At 35.6% G+C, this 27,902-nt stretch overlaps 1 protein-coding gene across 1 annotated transcript in view; it reads left to right on the forward strand.

Annotated features, from left to right (window-relative positions):
- Positions 1-27,902, forward strand: part of Marchf1 (membrane associated ring-CH-type finger 1) — a 447,397-nt gene that overhangs the window by 110,229 nt on the left and 309,266 nt on the right. Inside the window, exon 2 of the mRNA XM_050162239.1 lies at positions 21,558-21,698. Coding sequence (XP_050018196.1) covers positions 21,558-21,698 — 141 coding nt within the window. The remainder of the gene's footprint in view (positions 1-21,557; positions 21,699-27,902) is intronic.

Consider the following 27,902-nt stretch of genomic DNA (forward strand, 5'->3'; position numbering starts at 1 on the left):
TGTGTGAGCCTAATGTAGCTGATTTTAGAGTCGTTCTTCTTCAGTCTGCTTCAGTGGACTCAAATATTCCTTTTTTTAAAAGGGGAGAGTAATAATGAAATAAGACAGCAAAAAAAAAAAAACCCTAACACATTAGAATTGGACAAAAACTAAACCAACCCAAAACCAAAACAAACAAACAAAAAACCAGAAGGGCAAGAGTTCAAGAAAAAGGATAAGAATCAGAGACCCGCTCATTTTCTCACTCTGGAGTTCCATAATATATCTACAGAGGACCTAGTGCAGACCTGTATAGGCCCTGTGTACACTGCCTCAGTCTCTCTGAGCTCACCTGTACTTTGACAGTGTTGGCATAGAGGCCCGTGTTTTCTTAGTGTCCTTTCTTTCCTCTGGCTCTCACGCTCTTTCTGTCTCCTCTTCTGAAGGGTTCGCTGAGCTCTGAGATGAGGGATTTGATGGAGACATGCCATTTAGGACTGAGGGTTCCAAGGTCTCTCACTCTCTAGACAATGTCTGGCTGTGGGTCTCTGTATTTGTTCTCACCTGCTACAAGAAGAAGCTTCTGATGATGGCTGAGCGAGACACTTACTTATGAGTATAGAAAAATGTCATTAGGAGTCATTTTATCAATAGGTTTTATTTGAACAGTAGTATTTGGCTTTACCTTAGGTCCCTGGCCTCAGGATTTTGGTTATCCAAGCAATGCTGGCTCTAGGTTCCATCTTGTCAAATGGGTCTTGAGTCAAATCACTGATTGGCTGGCTGCTCCCACAAGCTGTGTGCACCACTGCCCTAGCATACCTTCAGGCAGAGCAGCAGCATAATCAAAAGTTTTGTGTTCACATTTTTCTTCTGTTAGTGTTCGGAGTACCTTCATGTACAAAAGGTGCTAGAATGTTGGAATTATGGCTCTGTATAGGAACCTGTTCAACATATCCAATGTGTTGTGTAGATATTATGGCAATGGTGTCTTGTCATCATTTTTGTGAAGAGTACTTTATAGCTGTGAAGACAGACTGGGTGGCTTGGGGATTCCAATGGAATCTCATTGACCAACATCTCAGTTAGGTGTATCCCAATCACAATACTTAAAGTATTCTATGGTGAACAAGAGATGCCCTGCTAGGTCTATTTCTCCCCCAGTTATTTGGTAATTTCATTTAGACAGTCTTTTCATATGTTCATGTGTTTGTGGAAGCTTCAACTGTATTAGGTTCCCATATTATCCCTCAAATGATCTTTAATTTTAACTGTCTCTATGCTTCCTAAAATTTCCAAAATTTGATGCTGATTAATGAATTATTTGATAAAAACAAATACTTTAATCATAAAGCAATTTGTTTTGTCATAGCTGATTAACTACTGACATTATTTGATTAGCAGTTTTATGTAGCATCAGCTAGAAGTATTCTTTTTATTAGAAGTTGGAAAGTCTAACTAGTTTATCTTAAACTTAAGTAGTGAATTGGTGGGACCATGTTTTATATCTACAAAAGAGATTGTAGAAAATTGTCAGTCAGTTGCAGATAAACAGGATATTATCTTATTTATATCAAGGCTTTGTCTTTTCTTTTTATAGCTTTTTTCTTCCAATCCTCTTCCCAGATATCTAAGATTACTTCCATGCTAATAGGCACAAAATTTACAACTCTAGCTTTAAATTGAATTATGGTTCACTAGAATAACTCAAAATTCCAACTGAGTATGTCTGCATCAAACATTTACTGACATCTCATGTTCCACGTGCTGAACAGAAAACCAGTTGGAAAGCTGATTTAGTAGTTCAAATGAGATTCATATAGAAGGAGACGAAAGGGGGCACTGGATTAATACACACTGCACTTGGTTTTATGTGATCGAAACATAGTGTTACCAAAGGGCAGATGTCAAAGAGACAGGAAGAAACAAAATGCAGATTCAGTAGTTTGTAATCTAATTTTTAAGATATTGCTTAGAGGAAATTTTAATAGCAGTATCTGACATGGTTGAACAATGTTGCTCATATAATACATGGGTTATTAACACAGATTACCTCCCTACGAGTTAATTTGGTCCTAATTAAAGAGTGATTTGACACAAATACATATTATATTCATAAAGCAATCTGTTTTGTCATGACTGATTAATTACTAACTATTATTAGCTTAGTATTTTTCTTTTTGCATAGCCTCAGCTAGCAATATTCTTTTTTTACTAGAACATGGAAAGTATAGCTAGTTTTATTTTTCAGGAAATTATATTCAGAGGAATGTCTCAAATACTGTCAAAACAATGTACGCTACTATCATTGCTCTGGTTGCCCACTGTAACTCGTCAGTATGACCCTGTTGCTGAAGACACTGGTCATCTGAAACTTCTTACATGACTAGTGTGCATGATGCCAGAAGATGCTATTCAGGTTGCTCAGCAATTGAGACATTAAAGGTCTGACCCAGGGCTAAATCCTGGACGTTAGAATAGTGATGAACTTGGCAAGATATGCAGATGGGTTTAATAATGGCATGAAAATTATAGACGTAATCAACCACTTTCTGCTTGAATATCAGGCCTGCTCTGCAGAAGAGTACTGTAAATCTTGTCAAAAGTCCATGACTAGGAAGATCATATGTACTTGGAAGGAGTCTGATGTTGTTGATTTACTAAATGGCCATGCTATCAATTTGCACTCTAAATATTCATATCCATACTCACAGACTTGTTTAGTTCTCAACTTTGTTCAGAAATTTCTAAGTGATAAGTATAAATAACTCTTGAGGCTGTTGAAAATATAAATAAATTTGGAATTAGGAAAACAAATTGATACATCATTCCTAAATTTGATATATTCTAGTACCAGCTTTTGTTGTGAGAAATTTGTTGAGATTCCATTCTTATAGCACTATGAAGAAAATATATCTAACAACTTAGTAATAGATGTTATTCTAATTCTAATATTTGCTTGTCTTCACGTTCTGAAGATACATGTCTTTATATAGAGTTCAGCATTCTTCTATTCTCTACCATTGTGGGTTTACTTTTCCTTCTTTTCTAAATATCATCTCCTTTGCTCACTTTTCTCTCCTCCTCACCTGATCATGGCCATGTGATTGTGTCTGCATCTAATAAACATTCTCTTGAACAAAGGGAATGGGCCTGACTTGTTTGGATGAGAATCCAACAATTTACAAATTACTAATTAGAAAGTTTGTGTCAATAAAAGTTTTATATACTTTTATTCAAAAACAGAAAAAGAAGCTAATTTTTCATGCATAAGTACATTGGAATAAAAGGAACAACAATTTTAACATTTTATTTAAACCAGAAGAGAAGATTTATGAATTCTAAAAACAAAAAAAGAAAAAAAAACATAAAAATTGTAGAACTTGCAGGGAAATCACTAGTTCATGTCACAAAACTATCTGAACATATTTATGTAATAAATCCAACATAAGTTTTAAAAAGAGGAATATTTGTGTGTCTAATGAACTGCAGACATTCAAACTAAAATTCAACATGTACCTTTATGTGGAGGAACCAAACCAGAATAGATCCAGCAGTTATGAGTTTTTATTGCCTGGCTAGAGATGGAGAGCTGGGATTCAAGAGCTCTTCAAGAAACAGGTCGCATGTCAGAAGTAGTTCAAGTCCCTGTGGCTGAAGAGCAAACCTCACTATGAGTGAAATATGTTTTTCTCACATGAATTTAGATCTGTTTCAGGATACATAGGTAGAAACCTTTCTCTGAACGAAGACAAAAATTTTCCAAAGGCAAATATATAAAATCTAGAAAATGCTTAATCACTTGAGTAATTTAATAATTATATTTGCGTGTGTGAATCATGTTTTTCATAAACTTTTACTAAATAAGCCCAAGGATCATATTAGTATCTAAGTGTCAGCAGTATAGCTTAGTCCATAATGAGCATAAATTCCAATAGTCTCTTCAAAACTGCATATCCCAGTGTATGTTTTCTTAACACAGCCCATGCTTAGCTGCACAGTTTTATATAAATTGTGTTTAACTTTTAGACTTCATTTATTGATGCTACCAAAAATAGTGAATGACCAAGGGGCTCACACAAGTGAAATGTATAATATAATATTTTGACTTTATGACATTAATAAAATTTTGATCATTAGGATATTCTTTTGTTCATGTCTTTCTGGAACTTTCAATATTTGGGGAGAGTAGCTGAAAAGACAGAGTTACACACACACACACACACACATTTTGTGCTTCATTCACAGACATTTGAAATGTTTTTTGTATAATTCACTCAGTTCTATTTGTGTTACTGAAAATCAGACAGTGAATGTTGGTTTGAATGTCTTAAATAGAAATAAGCAATCAGCTATCAGTGTTTCATCGGTTACCTCACTATGCATAATGAGCTTCCATTGCCAGGGCCTTGCCTGTGCTTGTGAGGACAATCTGAGACCAACAATGAAGACCTTAACCTTCAGAGTAAACTTCTGCCTCCCAGCTCCCCTCACACCTCTAAAGACCCAACAAGTATAAGAAGAGTGTTGACCCCAGTTTCTAATGTACTTGCCATCCTGGTCTTTAGTTCAGAATCCTTCCAGTTGTTTTGTATTATTTAATGCTTATAGCTGCATCTTTTGGTGGACTTTGAAGAGCAAAGCAGTTTCTGAGAGTGATTTTACAGAGAACACTCAACCTAGGACCTCTCTTAACCATCACTACCATCTGACGCATTAAGAACTACCTATTCTGGGAAGATGGAGGAGGGGTTCAAGTACTTCTTTTTTTCTGTTTTCTCAAGCTTTATTAAAAAGCAATGTCTATTTGTTTTTATTTTTTATTGATTGATTTTATTGAGCTGTACATTTTTCTCTGCTTCCCCCATTCCTCTCTCAATATGACGTTTTCTAGCTCCATCCATTTAACTTCAAATTTCAAGATGTCATTATTTTTTTTCTGCTGTGTAGTCCTCCATTGTGTAAATGTATCACATTTTCCTTATCCATTCTTTAGTCGAGGGACATTTAGGTTGTTTCCACGTTCTGGCTACGACAAACAATTTTGCTATGAACATGTTGAGCACATGTCCTTGTGGTGTGATTGAGCAATTTAACACTTTCCATCTGCTATGAAAATAATGACCACTAGCTGAAGAAGAACCTTAAAAAAACTCATCCTTTTAATTTTAAGTGTGTCTTGTCTTCCCTGTATAACTTAATTGTTTTAAAATGAGTGTTTAAAGCTAAAAGATTTGATAGGTGGCCGGAAAGTGGCATCACATGGTAATGTATGAAGCTAGATGCATAAAGTCTCACGAGCGCGGCTGCTCAAATGTGAGCTCAACAAACACAACACCAATGGGTCCATTGAGGTCCCATGAGCACTCAGTCTTACTGGAAGAACTCTACACAGCAGAAGAAAGCAGGGAGCAGGGAGAGTGCAAGCTCCCCAGGGAAGAGCACATTGATTAGTTTTCCAGTACCAAATGGCTTGCCCTCAAAGCATCCATACAGGTAACTTTATAAGGACTGAGTAAGTTATATTCAAGAATATACATTTATTGAAAAAAGAGAACATAAATTTGAAGGAGAGCAAAGCGGAGTATACGTGAGGGTTGGGAGAGAGGAAAGAGCAGGGGGAAATGTAATTATACAGTAATATCAAGATTAAATAAATAAATACAAGAAAAATATTAAACATTGATACAGCATGTAGGCATATATTTTCACTGACATTCTAAAGGGGAATTTATTGAAAAAAATTACAAAATGAAGTCTAGATCATTTGTTTGGCAAAGACCATTCTCTCTGAATACAGGTAAGCCATAATTTGCCATATAAATCTTTTTAAAAAGCATTACTATAAAATTAAAATTAAAGCATTACTATATCATAATTACTTTGAAGTAAAAACTGAGTTAACTCCTATACTACCTATGTGCTATAGAAGAGACAAGAAAGACATGGCTTTCAAACAGATTGCAGCAAATATGAGGCTATTCTTTGCTGAGAGTTTTTAGCTTCTGATCAAGCCTCTTAAGCAGTGACTTTCATCTTCGATTTGGGTAGGCACTTACTGTCTCTCAAGGATCCACTCGTGTCAATTTAAATGAAAACTCAAGTATTCACTGGTATTTCAGCCAAATTAATTCTTTCTCTTTTCCTTAAGAAGAAGCTCTAGTTTTATTTCCAGGTAATGTACGTGCTCAGACAACCCTAGGAAGCACACACTTCTCACAGAAGGCTCATTTCTTGTATTACACAATTCCTATAGTTTTTGTTTTTAACTAGAATATAGCATCACTTTATAATCACAAATTTTGAATTTACTCTACTGTGCCTAGTAAAATGCCTAATTCCAGAAGCTGATTTTGTTAATAGGCCTTTAATTTTTTTTCAGTTTTCTCTAATGTCTTAAAGTACTTCTGTGCTAAATTAATTAATAATTCTAATATTAATAATGGTTCATTTGTTAACATAGTTTGCTGTTTTAAACATTACAAGTCATTAGTCATTGGTAATTAGAAATTAGTAATTCCAATAAACTCTGAAACATTTCTTGGCTCTTGACTTTTAATAATCCATGAACTAGGACTCCTATACTCACATATTAATAATGATACTGTATACGGAAATACTTAATAAAAATAAATGTGTAAATTTTCTATATGAAATTGCCAATACCAAATACATTTCCTTCTTGTGACTAGCACTTTTGTTTTATTTGGCAGTCATATATAAATATTTAGCACACACACCAAATACATTTACTTTAAAGTGTTTGTGACTTTCAAAAAGTCAATTACCCCTTCAACTCTAATATTTTCACCTTCTGTTCTTTAAGTTATGAAGTCCTTTAGAGGGTGCAGACTGCAGTTTTTTTGAGTAAGCCCCACACAACCACAAGCAAGAGGATTCTTCGAAAGCACATGTTTAACCTTGGATGGATATAATGCAATCTATATTTTTATCCTAGTGAGACCATTTTCATTTCCCTCAGACAGAGATTTCCCAGAGCTCTAGCTGTGCCCAACCACACAGGAAACATTGCCATGTTATAACACTTCGTATATGACCAAGAATAACAATCATACCATAATGAAAAAGAAAAATCACCTGGTGTCTCATAAGAATATCATGGTTTAGGTTCCATTGATGGCTTATTTAGTTTCATCTTAATCTTTCTCTGATCAGCCCCACAAAATGCAGCAAGTCTAGCCTGGCTGTCCCTCTTTATTGATCCCTGTTTGCTTCATCAAAGCATTAGGTAATTGTGATAGGAATCAGCAACGAGGTACACTTTATGTCCCTTTTCATACGTTAATTAATTTTAAGTACTATCTCACTTTGTGTCACATAAAATGTTCTTCCTAATATGATAACATAGGCAAACCAAGTGAAATAAAAATCTGGATGCTCTGATGACTAAAATCATTAGCTTGACAAGCTCTGGAGTCTACTAGGTGAGAAGCTTTCAGAACATACCTGTGATGAAATGCCTAGATTAGGTTAGTTTGGGGCTGTCCTTATCTTATCTTGATTAGGTTAATTCTGGTAAGAAAATTAACCCTAAAAGGCAGCATCTTTCCCTGGGCTTTTGTTGTGGACTGCCTAACAGGCGAAAGTGAATGGAGTCTCAGCATCCATGGTCTTCTGATATGGATACAATGTATCAATCTGCCTCAAGACCCTGCCACAGTGGCTTGCCTGCTGGGATAGACAGCAGTTTGAAACTGTGAGATGCAATGACCATTTTCACCCTTAAAGAGCATTTGCAAGAGTGTTTTTCCACAACCACATAGTTGCTCAGCAGAAATACAGTGACTTTCTTCTATCTCGTCTAAATTAGAAATTTGAACAAAAATTTGAAAAATAGAAAAACAAAATGAATTTTAAAGCAAAAGTACTCTACAAATGACAATACCAACTCATACCAAATGGGCACTCTAAACACAATATAGAAATTTATTAAATAATTGACTAATAATTCTTTCTTAATCGTTACTTTTCTTACTTATGTTATTGTAAATGAACACCATCAAAAATCTTGGTTAGCCTGAGAACTGACCATTAAAGAGTATTAACCATTAGATTCCAAATCTTTAACTTTATAACTAAATTGCAAATTTCTATAATGTGACTAATACTTAAATATATCAGTATCTTAGGATTTATATTTCTCTAATCTCAGAGGAGTTCACTAACTTGAAAGATGCCAAGATGCCAAATGTCAGCAGTCTTTCTACGAGCCTGCTTCACTGTTGTCCGAGGCAGAAGCTTAAGAGTTTGGTGAAAATTGAGTTACAGACAATAACAAAGAAATGTATATAAGCCATTACACAAACGTGTGAAGCATGTGATTCATATGTAGCAATGCTTTGAAACAATACAGAATTGTAACAAATTGTAATATAAAATAGCCACAGCTTCAGTGTTTTCTTGTTCTTTGGTTATTTTTAAATTTACTATTATTATTTTATGTGAATACATGATGTGCACACTTGTGCTGGTGCAGAAGCAGAGCACATATGTGGTAATCAGATGACACCTGTCTTAGTTATTTTTCTACTAATGTGAAGAGACACTATGACCACGGTCACTCTTAGAAAGGAAAACATAACTAAATGTGACAGCTCACAGTTTCAGAGGTCCAGCCCATTATCATCAATGTGGGAAGTTAGGCAGCATTCAGGCAAACATGGTGCTGGAGGAGTAGGTGAGACTCCTACACCTTGCAGCCAACAGGAAGTCGACTGAGACACTGAGTCATATCCTGAGCATAGGAAACCCCAAAACTGGTCCACACAGTGACATACTTCCTCCAACAGGGCCATACTTACTTCAGCAAAGCCATATCTTCACTAGAGCCAGTTCTTATGAGATTATGGAGGCCAAATACATTCAAACTACCACAATAACTCAATGAAGTCAGCTCTCTCCTTTTCCCTTCATACATGGGCTACAGGGATTGATCTTGGGTCGCTGGACTTGAGAAACAAGTACCTTTACCATCCCACTGGCTCTGAAGTTTTACTGACTGAGAAAAGGTATAACAGCTTTAGTAGGTGAACAACTTTTAAAAAGATCTCTGATTCCAGCAGGTTCCTATATTCCTTGGTTTATCTAGAAGAAACTGTGTGGGAGGGATTTTTTTAACAGTAGTAACAATATAGAATTTGTGTTTTTATTTGATGGTGAAGTTTGAGGTCAAAGAAAGCAAAAAATAATAGACTTGAGGTAGTTATCATGCCTGTTATGAAATTGTGTCCCCCTGGGTCAGAGATGGATTTCTGCAACCTCCTGGATGTGTAACACTGAAATTGCTCGCAGCCCGACCAAAGCCAGTGGGCTGTCTTCTTGTTGGGGTTTAATACCATCAGTGTCACAGAGCATTTCTTTAACAGATTAATTAAAAATAATAGCCCAATGTTTTGTCCTAGTGACTCAAATGCTAAATTTAGTCTTTCATAAATCTTAAAGTGTTCATAGACTTAGACTGTACCTAGTGAAATAAAGCATAACACATACATGTCACAAATGTCCTATATACTGTCCACGCTTGCTTTTCCTTCACAGCCATTGAAAAATATTTTCCTATGGATATAGGTCATTTTTTACCTCTAAAATTCAGACATTTCTTTTTTGTATCACAAATTACCTCTTAAAGGTTTCTTTATTTCTATTGTAGCCTTACACATATTCCATGTAGATAAAGAAGAGGTAGATCAGAAGGTTTTAGTTTTATTGGTACATGGAAAATATTGTTCTTTATTTTGACAATCTTTATTTTTTTTCCTATTTTCATAGTTGTTATTTTAGTATGGAGGGTTCCTGAGTATCATGACCTGTTTTTGAATGTAGAGATTTCAGTGCTCTTTTTGAAAACATGACTGTTCTCATCAAATGTTCTTTAAACTCATGTGCTCGGGAGTTTGGATGTCTATTTCTTGTCTATTATTCAGCTCTTCTGGAAAAATTTGACAACATCTTCTGAGACGGAACATTACTTGGTTGTCACTAAAAGACAGTATTTAGAAAGATGTGGATTTCAGCAAAGATTTTCTTATTTCATTGTCTAAATAAAAAAGTTTTTTTTTCTTTTAATTCATTTGGCTCTGTACCCCTCTACAGTGACAGATTGAATTTTTAAATGTAAAATTTATCTTCACAGATGATGGTTTAGAAGTTACTATTTACACATCCACATTTAGCTTCATGGGATCATTGCCAGTGTGCACATTTGTACATGTATGCATATGTATCCACATCTATAAATTAGAAGACAGTAGAATTTTACAAAGTTTGATATTTTTAATTAGGTTTTGTTTTCCTCTCTTAGCACCAACCGTTAAATAGCTTTCTTAAACACATCTTACATGCGCTGGTTTGGTGCCAGCCCTCACATCGTATCTAAGGTTATTTCACTTCATGATATATGCCCTAAATGATCCTTTTCCTGTATCATTGTTTTCAGTTGTTGCATACGTGAGCGTATTTCATGTACTGGTTAAAGGATAGATCATGAGTTTTCATCCCTATATGGAAAACATTTTCTATATTTTGACAGTCTTAGTTTTTAATCATATTTTGACAGCTGACGTTTTAATGTTCAACAGAGTTGAGTATTATCATCTTTTGGTTCTTGGGATTGAGAGATGAATTTGAAAACAGTCCCTGTTTTTTCTTAAAGTACTCAGAGAAGGTGGAAGGAGGGTGAGACAAGGACAGTGCCAGTCCTAAGGGATACGTGAGAGGGACTATGCAAAATGGCCTTTTCAGAAACATGGGAGAGTATGTAGCCAGGCGTGAAATTGCACCACTGTAGAGGAAATAGTTTAATACACATGACAAGGCTGGAGAATGGGGAAGAAAAATCACAGGGACCTGAATTCAGGGGAGGAGGTGAGGAAGTAACTTTCCTGAGGATTACCTTCTATCAGAGGAATACAGGAAGTCACTGGAAGGTAATAAAGTGTCCGTCCCTTTGGCCAAAGTGGGATATTTTGATTGCAGTTGTTACATTTTAATGTAGTCATATAGGATGCCCTTGTCAACATCAAAAGGTTAGTACATAAAGTACATAAAGATTAGTATTTCTGAAAGTGGAAAAGAGAACTAAGGGGCAAAAAACCCTGAACCATCTTGGAAGTGAATATCCTAGCCATTATTCAGTTACAATGCTCACAGTGGTAGGACCCAAATATGGCTGCCACGACCAGGTGTGCATTTGAAGGGCTCTCGGTAAACATGTCATTGAGATATTTGCACATTCAGATTTATGTTTGCTTTGTTCACAAGGGCCAGGTAATGAAAACAGCCTAGATGTTCAACAACATATGAGTTAAAGAAGAAAACCTGGTGTGTGTGTGTGTGTGTGTGTGTGTGTGTGTGTGTGTGTGTGAGAGAGAGAGAGAGAGAGAGAGAGAGAGAGAGAGAGAGAGAGAGAGAGAGAGGATTTATGAGAAAAACAGGAAGCATCTTACAGAAAGGTGACAGAAGAGGAGGGCGATGGAATAAGTGTGACATGGGCATGAGTGTAACAAGAGGGATTGTTTGGAGAGGAAAGGGGGACAAGCAAAGTTTGGAGCAGGAGACACAGGTATGGAAAGTCGAGAGGGGATCGCATTAGACCACAGTGCAATGTGACAGCATATGAAACACGGAACTGACTGCCTTTCCTTTTAAGATAATTTAATGAGTCATTTAAATTGTCTTCAAAAGAAAGATTCAGTAAAACATCTCAAGTAACAATACTAAAAACAAAATAAATTAAGGTACCATAACTTGAGTAAAGCAGAGAAAGTAATACATGATGTTTTGAATTTTTGCAAAATTTATCAGGACAGTCACCATTGATACTGATAAGAAACCTCAAAAGAAACCCAGGTGATTAAGCAGCTGTGTTTTTGCCTTTGCTACATTAAAAGTGTTGCCTACACAGACTTCCTATTGAGCTCATGTTTCAAGTAGAATCATAAAAGATATGTGAAGTGCTTGTTGGTAGATTGTTCAGTCGCGTTCATAACCATTCATAAGTGTCCTATGATCAGTGATGAATACAATGCCATTAAACCAACAAAACATCACAAAAGTCAAGGAGGAGCTACCTCATCTGTGTCCTACTTACTGGTCAACTGGGCAGAATTCAGGATCCTCTGAGAAGAGAGTCTCGACTGAGGGACTGTACAGATAGTGTGACTTATGGAAATGCCTGAAGGGTTTGTCATGATTGTTTATTAATGTACAAGGACAGAGTCCGCTGTGTTCAACTGCATAGCATGGACAGGCAGTGTTTGGTCGTAGTCTCCATGGCAAAGCTAGCTATGTATGGACCTGAAAGTGAACAAGCTCAGAGCATTCCTCCATAGTTTGTGCTTCCGTTCCTTTTGAGCTCCTCAGTGGTGAACTGTGACCTGGAAGTGGAAGCCATATAAGCCCTTCCCACCCTCAAATCACTTTTGCTCACAATGTTTTATCACAGCAAGTGAAAGGGACCAGCGCATCCTGGAACCCTTATTTTCTAAGCTCTTTGTAACTGGAAATTATGTATTGTAGATGTTTATGCAAAGTCTCCTGACACTCCACTGACTTTCAAAATGCAAAACGTAAATCCCAGAGTTCTAATTTACTATCATCTGACTTCTATGTAGTATTGCGTGCCTTAACAAATACGTATGAAAATAGACTTAACATTAAGGCCTTGCTAAACAATTTTAGCATAAAAAAGATGTTCACAACGGGAAAAGTAGATATCCATATTTTATTCCAGAATCTTTAAGTACATTTGTAGGGAAAACAAAACATCTGTCTTTTATTTTTTACCGCTTCTTACACATTCATAGCCTTATGCCCTTGTTAGCCAGAGTATGGAGAAAAAGGATGTATCTCATGCATGTAGCGAAGGTATCCTCTAAAGGTATTGTGTTCAATTCTATCTTCTCTGCCTCACCAAGTGCCTTATTTCTGAGAAAAGCAAGAGGGAAAAGTGGTTCCCTTTCATGGAGAAGAGAAGATATGTTGTAAAGTTTGAATAAAATAGCAGTTTGACATGACTTGGATCTCGATGTATACAAACTTTTCTACTGGCCTTCTGGGATTATTTTGCTTAACAAGATCAACAATACATTTATTCGAAAATTTCTAACTTCATCCATAACTTTTCTTCCAATAAATGTCTCCATCATAATTTTGGACTATTTATTAAAATTCATAAATCATTCTTTGCCTGTTGATGAAAACATCCATTTCTCTAATGGCTCTTCTTAAACTTAACTGTTTGCTAAGGCAAATGTATCCCTGGACTCTGCATTTTATTATTAAAATAATGCTTTTATTTTAGAGCAGTTTAGAATTATAGTAATAATTGCAAATATAATATAAAACATTCTCACCCATCTTTTACTCTTTCCCCCTTATTTTATATGTTAATATTGTACATTTCTTATACTGATTGAGTCAACGCTGACATGTTATTATTGAGTAAATTCATACTTGATGCAGGCAGCTTTCATTTTTACCTAGTGTCTTTTTAATAATTGCCTATCAGGGTTCATTACATTTGACTTAGCTAAAACTTCACTTAGCTTTCACAGGTATCTTAGACCTTTTGTCAGTGACCTTAAGCACTTCATAGAGTTCCCTTGGCAAGAGAGTTCTCTGATTTATTTTTCTAATGATTAGATTGATGTCATAGGGTTCTGGGAGGGGTGACATTGTCAGCAAATTTTACTCCACTTGCTGTCCTTGCTCTCCTGGGGGAGGGGAGGGTATATGGTATCCACTTCGTCTTGCTCTCCTGTGCATCATCGTATAGTGTATCCTTTGGAAGGATGCTGCCAGGTACAGCATACAGTGATGTGAGAAGTCGCGTTCTGATCGGTCTGTGGAGAAAGATTTCCTACAAAAGTTGCTTATAATTCTGCATTAAGTATTTGTTAATTCTCTTCCCTTAACTGTCTGATCCTATCTGTATAGGCTTCAGGATATCCGTCTCTTACTGTGAGTTATAATCTGAATCTAATCCATATTCTGCTAAAGTTTCCCCCAGCTGTAGCCAACATCAGTTTTCTTTTGTTTGTTTGTTTTTTTCTCTATCTTCTGATACTCAAAACGATGTTTTATTTGTGTCTTTCTTGTGCTTCTCAATACATCCTTACCTCTCAGTACTGTGAGTTATTTCAAGGTCATTTTAAGTTGTTCTCGCCTGCCTACCAATACAAATGAACCATATATGTATCTAAGGAGCCTTGTTTTCTTTTATTGTGAAATAATATTGGAAAATTTTAAAGAAGCAAGTGATATAAATAGACATGTCAACATGTCTAAAATTCACACAGTGGCACGAAAAAAGATACCAATGTTCTGTGCCATTTTACACCTGTACCCTAAGTAGCAACCAGATGCCAGTAAGACTGTCAGCCCCTAGAGTTGGTAACACCAGAGCTAACACAGGATATAAAGCAACAGAGAGTCCTTTTCATTGCTAAAGTCTTTGCTGTCATTCATGTGTTTAGTATGTGTGGTTGGGAGGGGTGCAGACCATGCGTGAGGCGGTCAGAAACAACTTCCTGGAGATTGTACTCTCCTTCTACCACGCGGGGTCTGGGATGGAACTCAGGTCATCAGGTTTGATGGCAAGTGTCTGGACCTGGTGAGCCACTCCCCAGGCCCCAGAAGCAGGAGTTCTTAATTTTTGCCCACAAGAATATTATTTCATACTATTCTTGATAGACATTCAAGATAGACATAGTTATACTGTACAGCCCCGCCATTGTATTCATAGCTGTGTATAGAACCGATTTTGAAATTTATGCTGCACAAAAATCCAGACACAAATATCATAGATGATCATACAAAGGCAATCACTAAAATTAGAAGTGGCAAAGATGTCTGTTAACAGGTAAATCAGTCAGCAATTTGTTGAATGTTATAGAGATGATGAACATCTCTAAAATCTCATAGGTCAAAGTTTATTCTTTAACACTGTGATCTTCAGGCAAGCTTTATTTGTTAAAGAACAAGCGAAGTATCACCACACATTTATAATATTATCAGCTCATAATTTCAAACGGCTTTTTATCCCAGGATCACCAACTTTATAAATGTGTTAATTTGAATGCATATAAGTTATAACTCTGAGCTATGAGATTCTGGAAATTTTCATCATGTAGAGTATAACTTCCAACAACATAGCATCATATGTAACAGTTTTACTGCAGGACCACTGACTGTGTTGATGTAGCTATAGCACTATCCTTCCCAAGAGCATTATATTCTATACAAATAGAAGATCTGGACTCTTTAACATGTCAATATGCATTTGATGCACACACACGCCTTCTAATGGATAACTCGTTTCTATTTACTTAGGAATATTATATTTTATATGAATTTACAGCAAATTGCTGTATTTGTTGGTTTATATCACTTGCTTCTTTAAAATTTTTTCACTGTTAAGGTTTAATAATGATTTGTACATTTATAGTCAATGCCTAGATTTCATATGCATTTTGCAAAAAAAAAAATTCTTCCAGTCTTTAACTTGCCTTTTTTCTATTTAATGAGTCCTTCATAGAGACAAAGTTGATAGTTTTAATAAATTCAACCTTGCAAGACGTTTTCTCTCAGATAGCATGACTTTAGTGTTACCAGCCAGATCTCAGAGCCACACAGGACGTCCTCGTTTCCCCCTGTTATCTTATAGAAATTTAATAGTTTTGTTGGACATTTACTTCTATGATCCATTTGAATTAATTTTTATTTTAAAAACTGTAAGCTTTAAGCTTCATATCCAGAGTCTTGTTTTATTTTTTATGTGTGGTGATTCAGTTGGCCCAGACCATTTTGGGAAAAGAATGTTATATCTGTATTGAATTTTTTTTGCTCATTGGTCAAGCAAAGATGACTTGTCTTTTATGGACCCAGTATTATGTTCCACACTCTTTAATATGTCTATATTTTTCTGATACACTGGCTTTGTACTATAAATTTATTGTCCTTTATAACTAGAAACTGTACATCTTGTGACTTTGTTATTGTTTGAAACTTAGATAGTAATTTTGACTTTCTGCATAAATTTTATGAATACATTATCAGTATCTACACAATTAATTCCTAACCTGTATTTATATTGGAATTGCATTGACTCTGTAGTTCAAACTGGAGGAAATCTCACATATTAACAGCACCAAGTCTTCCTAATCAGGAAAGTGCATTATTGTTGCTATTTTTTAGAGGGTTTGTTTGGTTGGTTTGGTTTTATGAATTTTACAGTTTCCATTTAAGTTCTAAAATATTTTGTTAGATTGATTCTATATATTTTGCTGATGATGAATTAGGTGTTTATTCATTCCATTTGTTCATCGGTGGCATGTTCAGGTACATCGGAAGGCACCTGACTTGTGTACTGTAGTCATGTGCTTTGTATTCCTTCAACTCTATCATCCTTTTTCTCATTTTAATCATCTACATACTAAATATGTTTAATTCTCCTTCAGTTCTTTGTTCCATTGTTTTTTTTATTCTCCACTTGTTCCTTTTTATTGCATATATTTTTCATATTTTCAAATTAAAGTATAATTACATCAATTTTCCATTTCCTCTTTTTCCTCCTCACCCTTTCCAAGTATTTTCTCCTCACATCCTTTCAAAACATGGACTCTTTTTTGCTATTGTTACATATATGTGTAAGTGCATAAATGTGTAAACCCAGGAGGAGATCAAATCCAATAGTTGAGAAGCAATGCTTGATTGATTTTTTAAATTCTTATTTTTTTTTTATTATTTATTATTATTTAGTATGTATGTGAGAGAGAGAGAGAGAGAGAGAGAGAGAGAGAGAGAGAGAGAGAGAGAGAGAGAGAGAGTTCCCTGGCATGTGGGGATGACACAAAGGAAAGTCTGGAGAGTCAATTTTCTACTTTTACTGTGAATCCCTGTGGTTGAACTCAGAAAAAAAAGAAATTCTGGAAAGTCAATTTTCTTCTTTGCTGTGGATTCCCATGGCTGAACTCAGACGTCAGACTTATCCATTTAGCAACTGAGCCTACCCAGAAACTAAATAAATAGTTCCTGATAACACATTAGGTAAATGATAAATAATCAAAAATCATAAAACTTAAATTGAAAAATCTCTTCAAATTCTCTGACAAGGGCCCTGTCCAATCAAATTCAAGGTTAAGGGGCACACTCCACTGCACATAGATAGTGAAAATGGAACGTTTAGAAAAACCAGAACTCTACGTTATTGAAAAGTACACAAAATGATCAAATCTAAGGAGGGAAATAATTGATAAAATGAGGTGTAAGGAGCTACAGGCAACTGTGTGTTTCTGAATCAGAGCTCTGTTTTATGTGTAAGCTGCATTAGAGTGGAGCCAAGTGAGAGAAGGCAAAGCTGGTTTGGAGAGGTGTACCACATGCACGGTATTTAATACAAAGAGCATCTCTGTCACACGGTGCCATTTGAATAGATTGCAGCCTAAACGGTGCCCCTAGAGTTGAGCAGGGCCACGCATAAGGGCAGATGAATTTAGAGTTATGATGGTTTTGTTTGCATGTCATCAGTGATCTTTTTTCTTTGAATGGTTTTCTGAGGCCTACCATCCTGTGCATTAGATGTCTGTTGTAAAAGTTTACATTGTTTCAGCATTCTCTTGGGGCATCCTTTTCATACTGTCTTATGAGAGCAGCTATCCTTGCCTACTGCCCCTCCTTATTCTTAGCCTGGACATCTTCCATTTCTGTATCATAATTCTTAGAACAGGCTCCAGTTTAGAGAATGTACTCAGTAAATGTTTTGTGAATTAAAAGTAAATTATTCTCCATAAGATACACCCAATTGCCTTTCTTTTTTCTTAATTTTAATTTGTTGTAAATTTAATCCACCGAGAATGCACTATTCTCCTATTTATTAAATTAAATATCTGCTTGAGTGCTATATTAAAATTAAGCTTAGTTAAATCCCAATTTCCTGTGGTCGTTATATAAGTTGCTCCTTGCCACATCTCATATTAACTTGGTTCAATGGCTAAATCGTAATTACCATGAATGCTTAATGATCACTTTCCCATCCCGATACATCAGTAATGATGCTTACAATTTAAAGTGCTTGGAGGTTAATTATAAATGTTGAGACTTTGCCTCCCCTCTGACTGGCAGTACATTCTTATCCATAAGGACGTGACGTGTGCTCCAGAACTGCACAGAAGGAAGGAGAGCCTGCAGAGGCTCACCAATCAATCTCTCGTGCCTGCCAGTGCGCTCCGTTCACCTCTAGTATTTCCAGAATTTCAACTTTAACATCAATGGTGAAGAAAATTGTTTGAACTGTGACTCCACATCTGATGTAAATGTCTAAGGGCAGCCAGCGTTCTCAGTCATAGTGGGCTTCTCTCTCACCATGTGCCATCTTCATTAATATAATAAAACTTTCTCAAAGCTGCAGCATGCCGGGCCTCTGTCACTCCACAGATTCACCATTCATTTTAAGTATCCCTGTGACACTGTCAAAGTTAACTTATAAGCCTTTGGTCAGCTGTCATTTGTCACATTGCCTCCTCTGTTTGCTCGTGTCGGTAAAGGACCAGAGAAAATTAAATAATTATTAAAACATTTAATTTCCATGTGTTAATGAACATGCATATAAAATATGTACATCTGCTTCTTGAAATATTTATTCTATCAATTTAGAATTATAATTCTATAAATTCTAAAACTATATGGTCACCAATACCTAAAGCAGAAAATGAGAATATAGTTGATGTTTTACAGTATTATGTGTTTTGACAAGTATAGCCAACATGTTAATAGCCTTTGTCATGCCTGTCAATAGCAGGTCAGAAAATAAAATTTTTATAAACCAATTTCAGGTAAGACCTATAAATTCAGCAGAAATGGGTGACTACATTAAGAAAAGAAGCTTATAAGTCTCTCAAATAAGAGACTGGAAGGATCTGACTTTAAAATTCTCTAGAATAGATTTTGGGCAAAACCCAACTCAAATAAAAGATGGATGTATAGTCTTCTTGTGAACTATTATTTGCCTTCTTCTTTCTCTATCTACAGTAGAGTAGAGGTTCAATAAATATTTGACAATAAGTGTGGACTGAATAAAAGGATATAGCCACAACTATGATTGAAAACACAACTTATTCCATTTCAGAATCTTAGAAGGAAATAAAAAAATCAGATGTCTTTACAAACACACTCCTGAATAGAGACAAATGATATCATAACTTTGTGGGCCACTTTATTATACTTTTTATTAGGTATGAATCCCACACTTTCTCATAAGTACTAAAGTGATATTAAATCATGACTGAGTTCTAATTTTAAAATGAAAAGCATAAAAATATTTGAAAGTTAGAAAATTGATGTTTTTTAAAGAGCAACTAGCAAATAAAAGTGGAATGTTTGTTTTTGTTGGTTAAATTGTTTGTAGATATTATTTCACTCTATTTTTTAATAAAGATACTCATTTCATTACACTTAACACACTTCAAGACCTGCAATAAAAACTGATGGGTAACTAGGGCAGAGTGTGCTGAAAATGTGGAAATGCTTACTTTCTTCAGAGTGCAACTTAGTTGGATGTGCGTAGTTCTTATTAAATAGATCAGGGTTTCTTTAAGTATCTCAGGCAATGTGTTGAAAGAGGAAGAACCAATAATCTGTTGCTTGGCAAACCATCTTCTTTTCTTCAGCTTTCCCTTCTTGTAACACAAATGATTCACTCATATTAAACCAAAGGATCTGTTAAGAAATCTATTTCCAGGCTGGAGAGATGGCTCAGTGGTTAGGAGCACTGACTGCTCTTCCAGAAGACCCTGGTCCAATTCCCAGCACACACATGGTAGCTCACAATGTCTGTAATCTCTATTCCAAGGGATCCAACACCCTCACACAAACATACATGCAGGCAAAACACCAATGTACATATAATATCAGTAAATAAACTATTTTTAGAAAAACAACTATTTCATTGCTTACCTTCAGTTCAATTTTATGAAAGTTTTTATCACTTTCTTGTTTGCATTGTTTGTATTCATTTGACTTGAGCATTTTGTCACAAGAGTAATAACTCATCCATCCACAAGTAACCTTTCTTTGCGTTACTTTCTTAAAGCTCTGAACTGTACTGTTTTGAATCCTGAAATGTTATAAACCACCAGATTGCTAATTGCTTTGGATGCTGTGAAAAATAATTACTCTACATTATTTTTGATATTTAATTGACAGTGTAATGCGTTTAACTAAAGACCTGCAATAAACTATTTCTAATTACCGAGGGTGGTGGAGTGGAAAAGTAGGCTGTAAAACTTTACAAGGGAAACAATGTTTCTCCATTATCTTCAAAGTCCTTGTTGATATGACATTCAAAGACACAAAATTCCATTAAATGGAAAGCGCTGGGAAACTTGGAGGGGCTTTGGGGCATTTCTACACATGATGAAATAAAGCTTTGTTTTGAACTGCTGTTTTTAATAGGTTGAGCTTTGATGGATATCAGCGCTAAGTTTACCATAGTTTCACTAAGCTTGCCTTCTGTTATCAAACTTTTAAAAGAAAGATAACAGGGACACAGTCTATCACTGGTCTTTTGTTTTAAGTATTTTGCTTCTTTAAGATGTTCAGCTAAAACCTGTGCAAATTTTATTTGTCATTGGCATACACCATACAGATCATAATGCTGTTTTAGTTAATGATGAAATGTATATATGAATGTATTCTATAAGATGACAAAGGAGACAAAATGATCGATGTTGCCCAGTGAGAACATAAATGTCATAATAACAAATGTTGCACATTCCTCATATACATATATGTGTATATATATATGTATGTTAATGCTACCATCAACAAATACACCATGCTGTCACTCATATAAACAAACAACACATATAATTATGCAAGGTTTGTAATGCAGAATAAGTGACTGCTAGTGGCTATTATATTTACAAGTCTATTTGTGTCCTTATTTTGATACGTATAAATATATTATATATATATATATATATTAAATTTGCTAGAAACAATACATATATATAGAGAGTTACTATATGTTGACATTTCCTAAGAAATGGTATACCATGTTATAATCTGATATATCTCTTGTTCATGTGTGTTTTGATTCTGCCAAGAGTTCATATCCAGTGACTATCAACAGCATTACAATAATAAAGTTGTCTCCTGACTCATTTCCCAGAAAGTTCCCCTGTTGTCAAATCTCATATAGCTGGATGTAATTATCTTCCGGATCTAGTCCTGTTTTCAGCTTCCAGGTTAAGAATGTTTTCAACCTACACCAGATATGAACTCCTAGGACCTGGTGTGGGAAACTCTTATGTTTATAAGTGGATGGACATGATGTTGCACCTTGAAAAGATGCACAGTTGACATTGCATTGGCTCTGGGATAATATTACTAATAATTAGTAACCCTTATTTTCCCTTCATGGTTTCTAGTTAAAATAGTACCTCGCCATCTGCATTTTATTAAATTTTGGAATTATAACATTTCAGTTATGTGTATTTTCCAGAGCATCACTATGAGAAGCGATGTGTTTCAGGGAATGTAAATTATTTTCAGAATTTCAGGAAGTGAGAAGGGAAAGGAGGAAGGAGAAAATGCTGGGCTGGTGTGAAGCGATAGCCCGGAACCCTCACAGAATCCCCAACTCCACGCGGACACCAGAGACCGCAGGGGAAGCAGCAGATGCCTCTCAAACCTCCACACTGGTGAGTGGAAAGTTATTTTACCTCAAAGTAGCTTGCACATAGATAGGATGCTAAGATGTTGGTGAGATGTGGGCCTGTACGTGAGCATTCTTGTTTGCAATAGCGTTTGCTTTCCCAGTATGTTCTTCTAATAGATTCACTCTAATTGATAAAACTGTCACAATATCGCTAAAAATAAAAAATCTCATGTGTTAAATTTAATAAAATTAAGCAGCTATTTTTTTTTGTGTGTGTGTGGTCTTGTGGAATCACTGTAGTTATTGGAGTGACCTGAGAGAAACAGTTGCTCGTTTTAACACTACGAGATGGAATCACCAGAGGAAAAACATGTGCAGTAAATATGTTAAGCAAATGTGAGCAAAAAATCAAATCAGAGTTGTTGTTTGCATATTTTTAAATATCTGATTAAAAATAATCATTTTCTGTAAAAACAATTTAAAGACTGAATCAGTAAACCTGCCTTTAAGCTTTGTTTTTCACTGTGAGTCTAAATATTTGCTCTTAGCTAAACAACATTTCCCAGTAATTTGAAGAGATAATCCATTAACAAAAGGAGTTTAAAATAACCTCTTTTTTTTTACTATAGCACTCTATATTTTAGTTTAAAGAAGGAAAATTCCATTTGATATCTTTTAAATCATTAGTTGCATAGACCTTATTGAAGGCTTATCATTTTGTAAGTATCTTTATTCATCTACCTGTTAGTTGATGAACATAGAATTAAATACAACTGAAAAATTTTAGATGTATTCTTTTTGTTTTGGAATTATTTGAATTTTCAAATTATTTTACCAGTGTTGTCTGTTTGAGGTGTTGTAACAGAATGTCTAGGACTTGTGATGTATCAGCAGCAGAAATTTAAAGTTCTTAAATATCCGACAACAAAAATACTGTCATATTCATATATGTCTGCAATGGACACTTAAAAATCTGGGAAATCAGTCTTGTGAAATTATAGAAACATCTCTCATTTCACTCTCATATTTTATCCTTTTTCTTTCTTAATTATTTTTATCCTTGTAGAATTTCACATGATGTATTTGAGACAAATTTACATGACAAATGCATTCAGTATTTCTATAAAAGCTGGATTTAGTCATGTGTTCAATGGATAAAAGTCTAAATAAAATATATCTTCTGTGTTTTGTTAAAGTGGCTTTGAGTATTTAACCTCTCTCAGACTAATAAGTCAAACCCATAGAGAATCTTGAGCAAACACTTCACGTAGCTTTCTCTGCGTAGCAGTAGTCTGACATTGGCTTCATTTCCTAGATAGGCATAGTGGCTCCGACTTGTTAATGAACTTCCACAGCTGGTAAAGGATTGCCAAAGCTCAGCTCTCCCAGGAAAGGCTTTTCTACTGAACTACCATTTCACTTTTTAGATGTCGTTTTCTTCCCAGTCAAATAATTTTAGTAAGAAGAAAAAAATATCCAACTACCAATATAATCAAACTCAGGAATTAAATATATACTATATCAGGCAATAGCCTCTAACTGCAATAGCATTATAATCAAATCTATTTCAGACATATAAAAATTAAACCATTTTCTTTCTGTCAGAGCATGACATATCTTGGGTTGTTGATTACACCTGTCTTTGGATGCTGCTTTGGATGCACACAGTCTCCTTAGACGTCAGAAGAAAGAGGAAGCTGAAGTACTGTGCATGTTAGCCACTAGAAAGTAGCTTTGAAGGAATGGACATTTTTCCATTGGCCAAACCTGAATGTCAGAACTCAATTAAACTGTGGCAGAAGGTGGTAAATATGTGTCTGTGTGCGACTAGGTAAAGGAAATGGAGTTAGTGAACACTAAGTGCATCACTCAGAGCCCTCTCTCTGGGTAAGAAGGAACCATGCTGTGTTCCATTCTGTCTATTCTCTAGGCTAATAGCTCAGAACTCTTCTCATCTTAGTATTCATATCAAGTTCAGGACCTTTGATTAGTCATTGCTGAATGGAGACAGTTTGGACCATGACCAGGTTATTCGCGTTTTCCAACTCACTCCAATTTATGTCCAAATTATGTAAGACTAAAATGCACTTCCCATTTCAAATAGAACATGGGGTCAAGAGTCATTTCAAATAGTTTAAGGCTCATATTTCTGGAATCAGACCATTTTTTCCTATTACTGTTCCCTGAATTCTTTAATTAGAGTGTTGATCTGTTTGCTTCCCAATAGTCTCGATGCCTAGAAAAGTTCCTTCTTAAATGCCCTTCCTCCTTTTCTTCCACTTTTCTTTTTATTGGAAAGTAGATGAAAGGATTAACTCTTAACACAACCGTTGCCCAGAAATGCTTTATTTTGCTAGGAAGCTTTACTGGGTACTAGGCTGTCAATCATTTCCTATTGCTTTGACTCGCTGTATTTGAGATCTTTTCTGTGACTTTATTGTTTGCATTACTCAGCGCTGTGCTGTTGAATTCAATGTGGTGGCCTACAACATAAGATTTGGAAGATGACACTTACTTTGTTTATTAAACTCTGGAGTCTTCTGAATTCTTTTTATTCCTATGCACATCTACATCATACTACCCAGTTAATTTCTGAGTTGATGGGTCTTTTGTAACAACTTTTGTAGAGTCAGTAATAAGTGCCATATATCATAAGGTTTACTTTCCAGTCAATACATATTAGGCATCAGAGATACATTCCTAGCTGTGTTGGATAGTTCTTGTCAACTTGACACAAGCTGACATCATCTGAGAGAAGAGGGAAACTTAATTAAGCAAATGCCTCCAGAAGATCTGGCTGTAGGCAAGCCTAGAGGGCATTTTCTTAGTGAGTGATAGAAGAGGGCTCAGCCCACTACCGATGATGCCAGCCCTGGTGCTGGTGGTCCTATGCTGTATAACAAAACAAGTGGATGCAGACCAAAAGCTGTAGGATCTCCAAAACACAGGGCAATAACAGGACATGCAAGTAAAGTCCCAATGAGGACCCAGCATTGAGAGTGTTTAGAAACTAGAGGCTTCAAACCAGACCAATGACTCTTTGTTGAGAATACTCGCAATTACCAATTATAAACGAAGAGTCTACAGTGTGACTGATCATGTCACACTGCAACTTCCAGGATGAGATTTTCAATTTTTTTCCCTTTTTTAATTTTTTCCATTTTTTTCTCTTAAATTTCCTATTATTTGGGTGGCAAGTACAGGAGCAGAGGGTGGACGTGAAGGCACAAGAAATGAATGAGATCAAGATACATGATATAAGAGACAAATAGAACAAATTAAAAATCAAAAGAAAAAAAGACAGACTGAATAAGCCAGGAGGAGCAAGGCAGTAAACAGCACCCCTCCATCGCCTCTGCATCAACTCCAGCTGCAGGATCCTGCCCTGTTTGAGTTCCTGTCCTGACTTCCTTCGTTGTTGACCAGTAACATGAAAGTATAAGTCAAATAAACCCTTTCCTCCACAACTTGCTGTTTTGTCATGGTGTTTCATCACAGCAACAGAGCAATAAGTAAAATGTCAGCTCAAATAGAAATCTTGTGAGAACACCATATAATTAACTAAGAGTCTTTACCTTTGAGATCTTTGTCTCTGTCATCTATTTCCCAGTCATTAAGGAAATCATTTAACCCTTGGTATGTGTTATGTTAGTTACCAATACAGGTATTTAGGTAGTATGAAACTGCAGTCTAGTTAGAAAAAAAATAACCCCAACAGCAATTATACCTAAAAAATAATACAAAAGTTATTGAGTCTGATGTTACAATACTAAAAATTTTAGGCATATATAAACTTGGCAACTACAAGATGTATAATCCACTTAAATAGAAGATGAAAAAAGAAAGAGACTAAGTGGGACAAACAAGTCTGAAGGACACAACCTCAGTTCTGTCTTTCCAAAGCTCTATAGGGTGGGAGATAGGGCTCCTTCAAGTTCAGAGAAGGGTCTTTAGGATCTGGTACCAAGGTAATGGAAAGAGATACACTTTTCTATCCTTATATTTTAAGACAGGGGTATGATGGTCCAATAATGGCAGTTCAGGTAATGTGAGAAAACCTAGCAACTGGACACCATTTCACTTGCTGATTCCAGCAGTCATCAGTGACACCAATAGAAACAGGATAGACATAAAGGAATGAGTTATTTCTCACCTTGATATACAGACCACATTAGCACCAGAAATAGAGAACCTTCCAGTAATATCAGTGACAAAGACAACAGCAATTTGAAGTCTTCCTGTCCTAGAATCTTGAGGTGAACTGTAGAGTAGATTTAGAACTGATAGATATTAGTTTAGGAATGCACATGGAGAGCTGAGGATGGGAGCTTTATTAAACTCTGATATTGCAAAGCCTTATCTCCATAAATGATTGCTTTTACTCATGACTCAGTCTGTCATAGGTCATTTGACTCAGTACCAACAGCAACAACACACTGGTCTTTCATTTCCCTTACATGCTATGCTGTCACTCTGTTAAAATAGAGTTTTGCCTTTCTCAAAGAAGGGACACAGCATGTGTGGTTGGTGGTGAAGATGTGTGAGTATACAGATGATGCAGATTGTGTCTACTCCTGACTCCTTTGGTTAGAAATCATTGGCATGCACAATACATTTGAGGAACGATTTATTTGCAGACATAGCATTCAACTAGGGAAGGCCAAGTGTATCAGTGTATATCATAGATACGTTTCTTCCTTTGGTGGTGGTGCTTTTGATCTTTCTATTTTGTATAACCAAGGTTTTGCTATTAGTTTTCTGCTTTCAGAGTATTTTAAGCTTCTTGGTGAAAATTATCCCTTACATAGAATGATGGTGATAATGGTTGGTTGTTATACTGCAGGAAATTTTCTAAACATTTTATACATATTCCTGTATCTAATATTCACAAAAAGTTGATGAGGTAGGGATAATCAATATTGTTATCTTATGGATAGAGAAACTGAAACACATAGAAATTTATGAACCTATCCAAGTTGATCTTTGTAATAACAAGTGGAGTTGAATTCCCAACTATGCTTATATTCTAAATATAGAAAGCCATGCCATCATGTTTCTTTCAACTTGTAGGAAGGACATAGTCATTATTTGAATTATAAATATTTGGCTTCAGAAGAAGACTACAGTTTCTCCTTGAGAGACTATTGGCAGTTAGAGCTTGCTGGGGGAGGGCTGTCATTTCCCTCAGTTGTGTAACAAAGGACAAGTCAACCCTTGCTTCAAAATAACGCAGCCCACTCACACTCATGCTGGAGCATAATGTTCCAATTAAACGCAAAGACCACACCCAAGGAGAGAGAAAACATGAAAATGAAAGGAGAACACGGTGTAAAGAAGGAAGGGATGAGAGAGGGGAATAGGGATTGAAAAATCCTAAAATTCACTATAAAATTGTATGAAACTGTCAACTATTAAAAAGAAGACTGCAAATGAGAAAATAAGTCACTATAGTGTGGCATAAAGATTATCAAGGCATTTCTTTTATTGATATGTGTATCTATTAGACGAGTCCATGCTCTGTGTTGACAGACATGCGAATATGGAGATTTTTGTAGCCACTTTACCACTGAATTTTTAGCAGCTGACGTGACTGAAAAGGACAGGTTGTTCTCTTTTGATCTACAAAACATTCACATAACCTGCTTTTCAAATTCAGAATATTAATTGAGCTTAAAATTTTTCAAAATGAATAAGAACCTTGTAGGAGTTGGGAGATTGTGCTTATAAAACAAAATACTCTCTCAAATTCACCATAATGCAAAGGAAGAGGTTCATTTTGTACAGCAAACAGCAAGGAAATGCATTTAAATTTATTGTGACACAGTTTCACTTGCTAAAATCAAAGATGCCTTATACCAACTGCACCCTTAAGCAATTTAGTGAATCGAGTCAGAATTCTAATATTAAATTTAAAAAAAAAATGAGAGTGAAGATCAAAAGAATCAGGAATAAGAAGGTGGCTACTTTTATGAGGACTGCAGTTGGAAAAAAATCTATAGAAGTCAATGCAGGAAGATTAAAAACTGTCACTTCAGATGGTCAGCAATGGCTCCAGAGAAAATGACTGACTCTACTGTAATCAATGATTATTCTTTGAGGTTATAACTAGCCTTCCATTAGAAGAAGAAGAAAGTGTCAGTCCATGATAGAGGTGCCTGGCTGCTTCAAAACTTCTTTTCATCATTTCAGATCACATTTTCTCGTCTACTGTAGAGAGATGGCTCCTGGCTTACAGGGGTGCTGTTGC

Source organism: Alexandromys fortis, unplaced genomic scaffold (assembly GCF_014885135.2).
Source record: "Alexandromys fortis isolate MF-2015 unplaced genomic scaffold, M_Fortis_MF-2015_v1.1 scaffold_110, whole genome shotgun sequence".
In the NCBI taxonomy this organism is placed as follows: domain Eukaryota; kingdom Metazoa; phylum Chordata; class Mammalia; order Rodentia; family Cricetidae; genus Alexandromys; species Alexandromys fortis.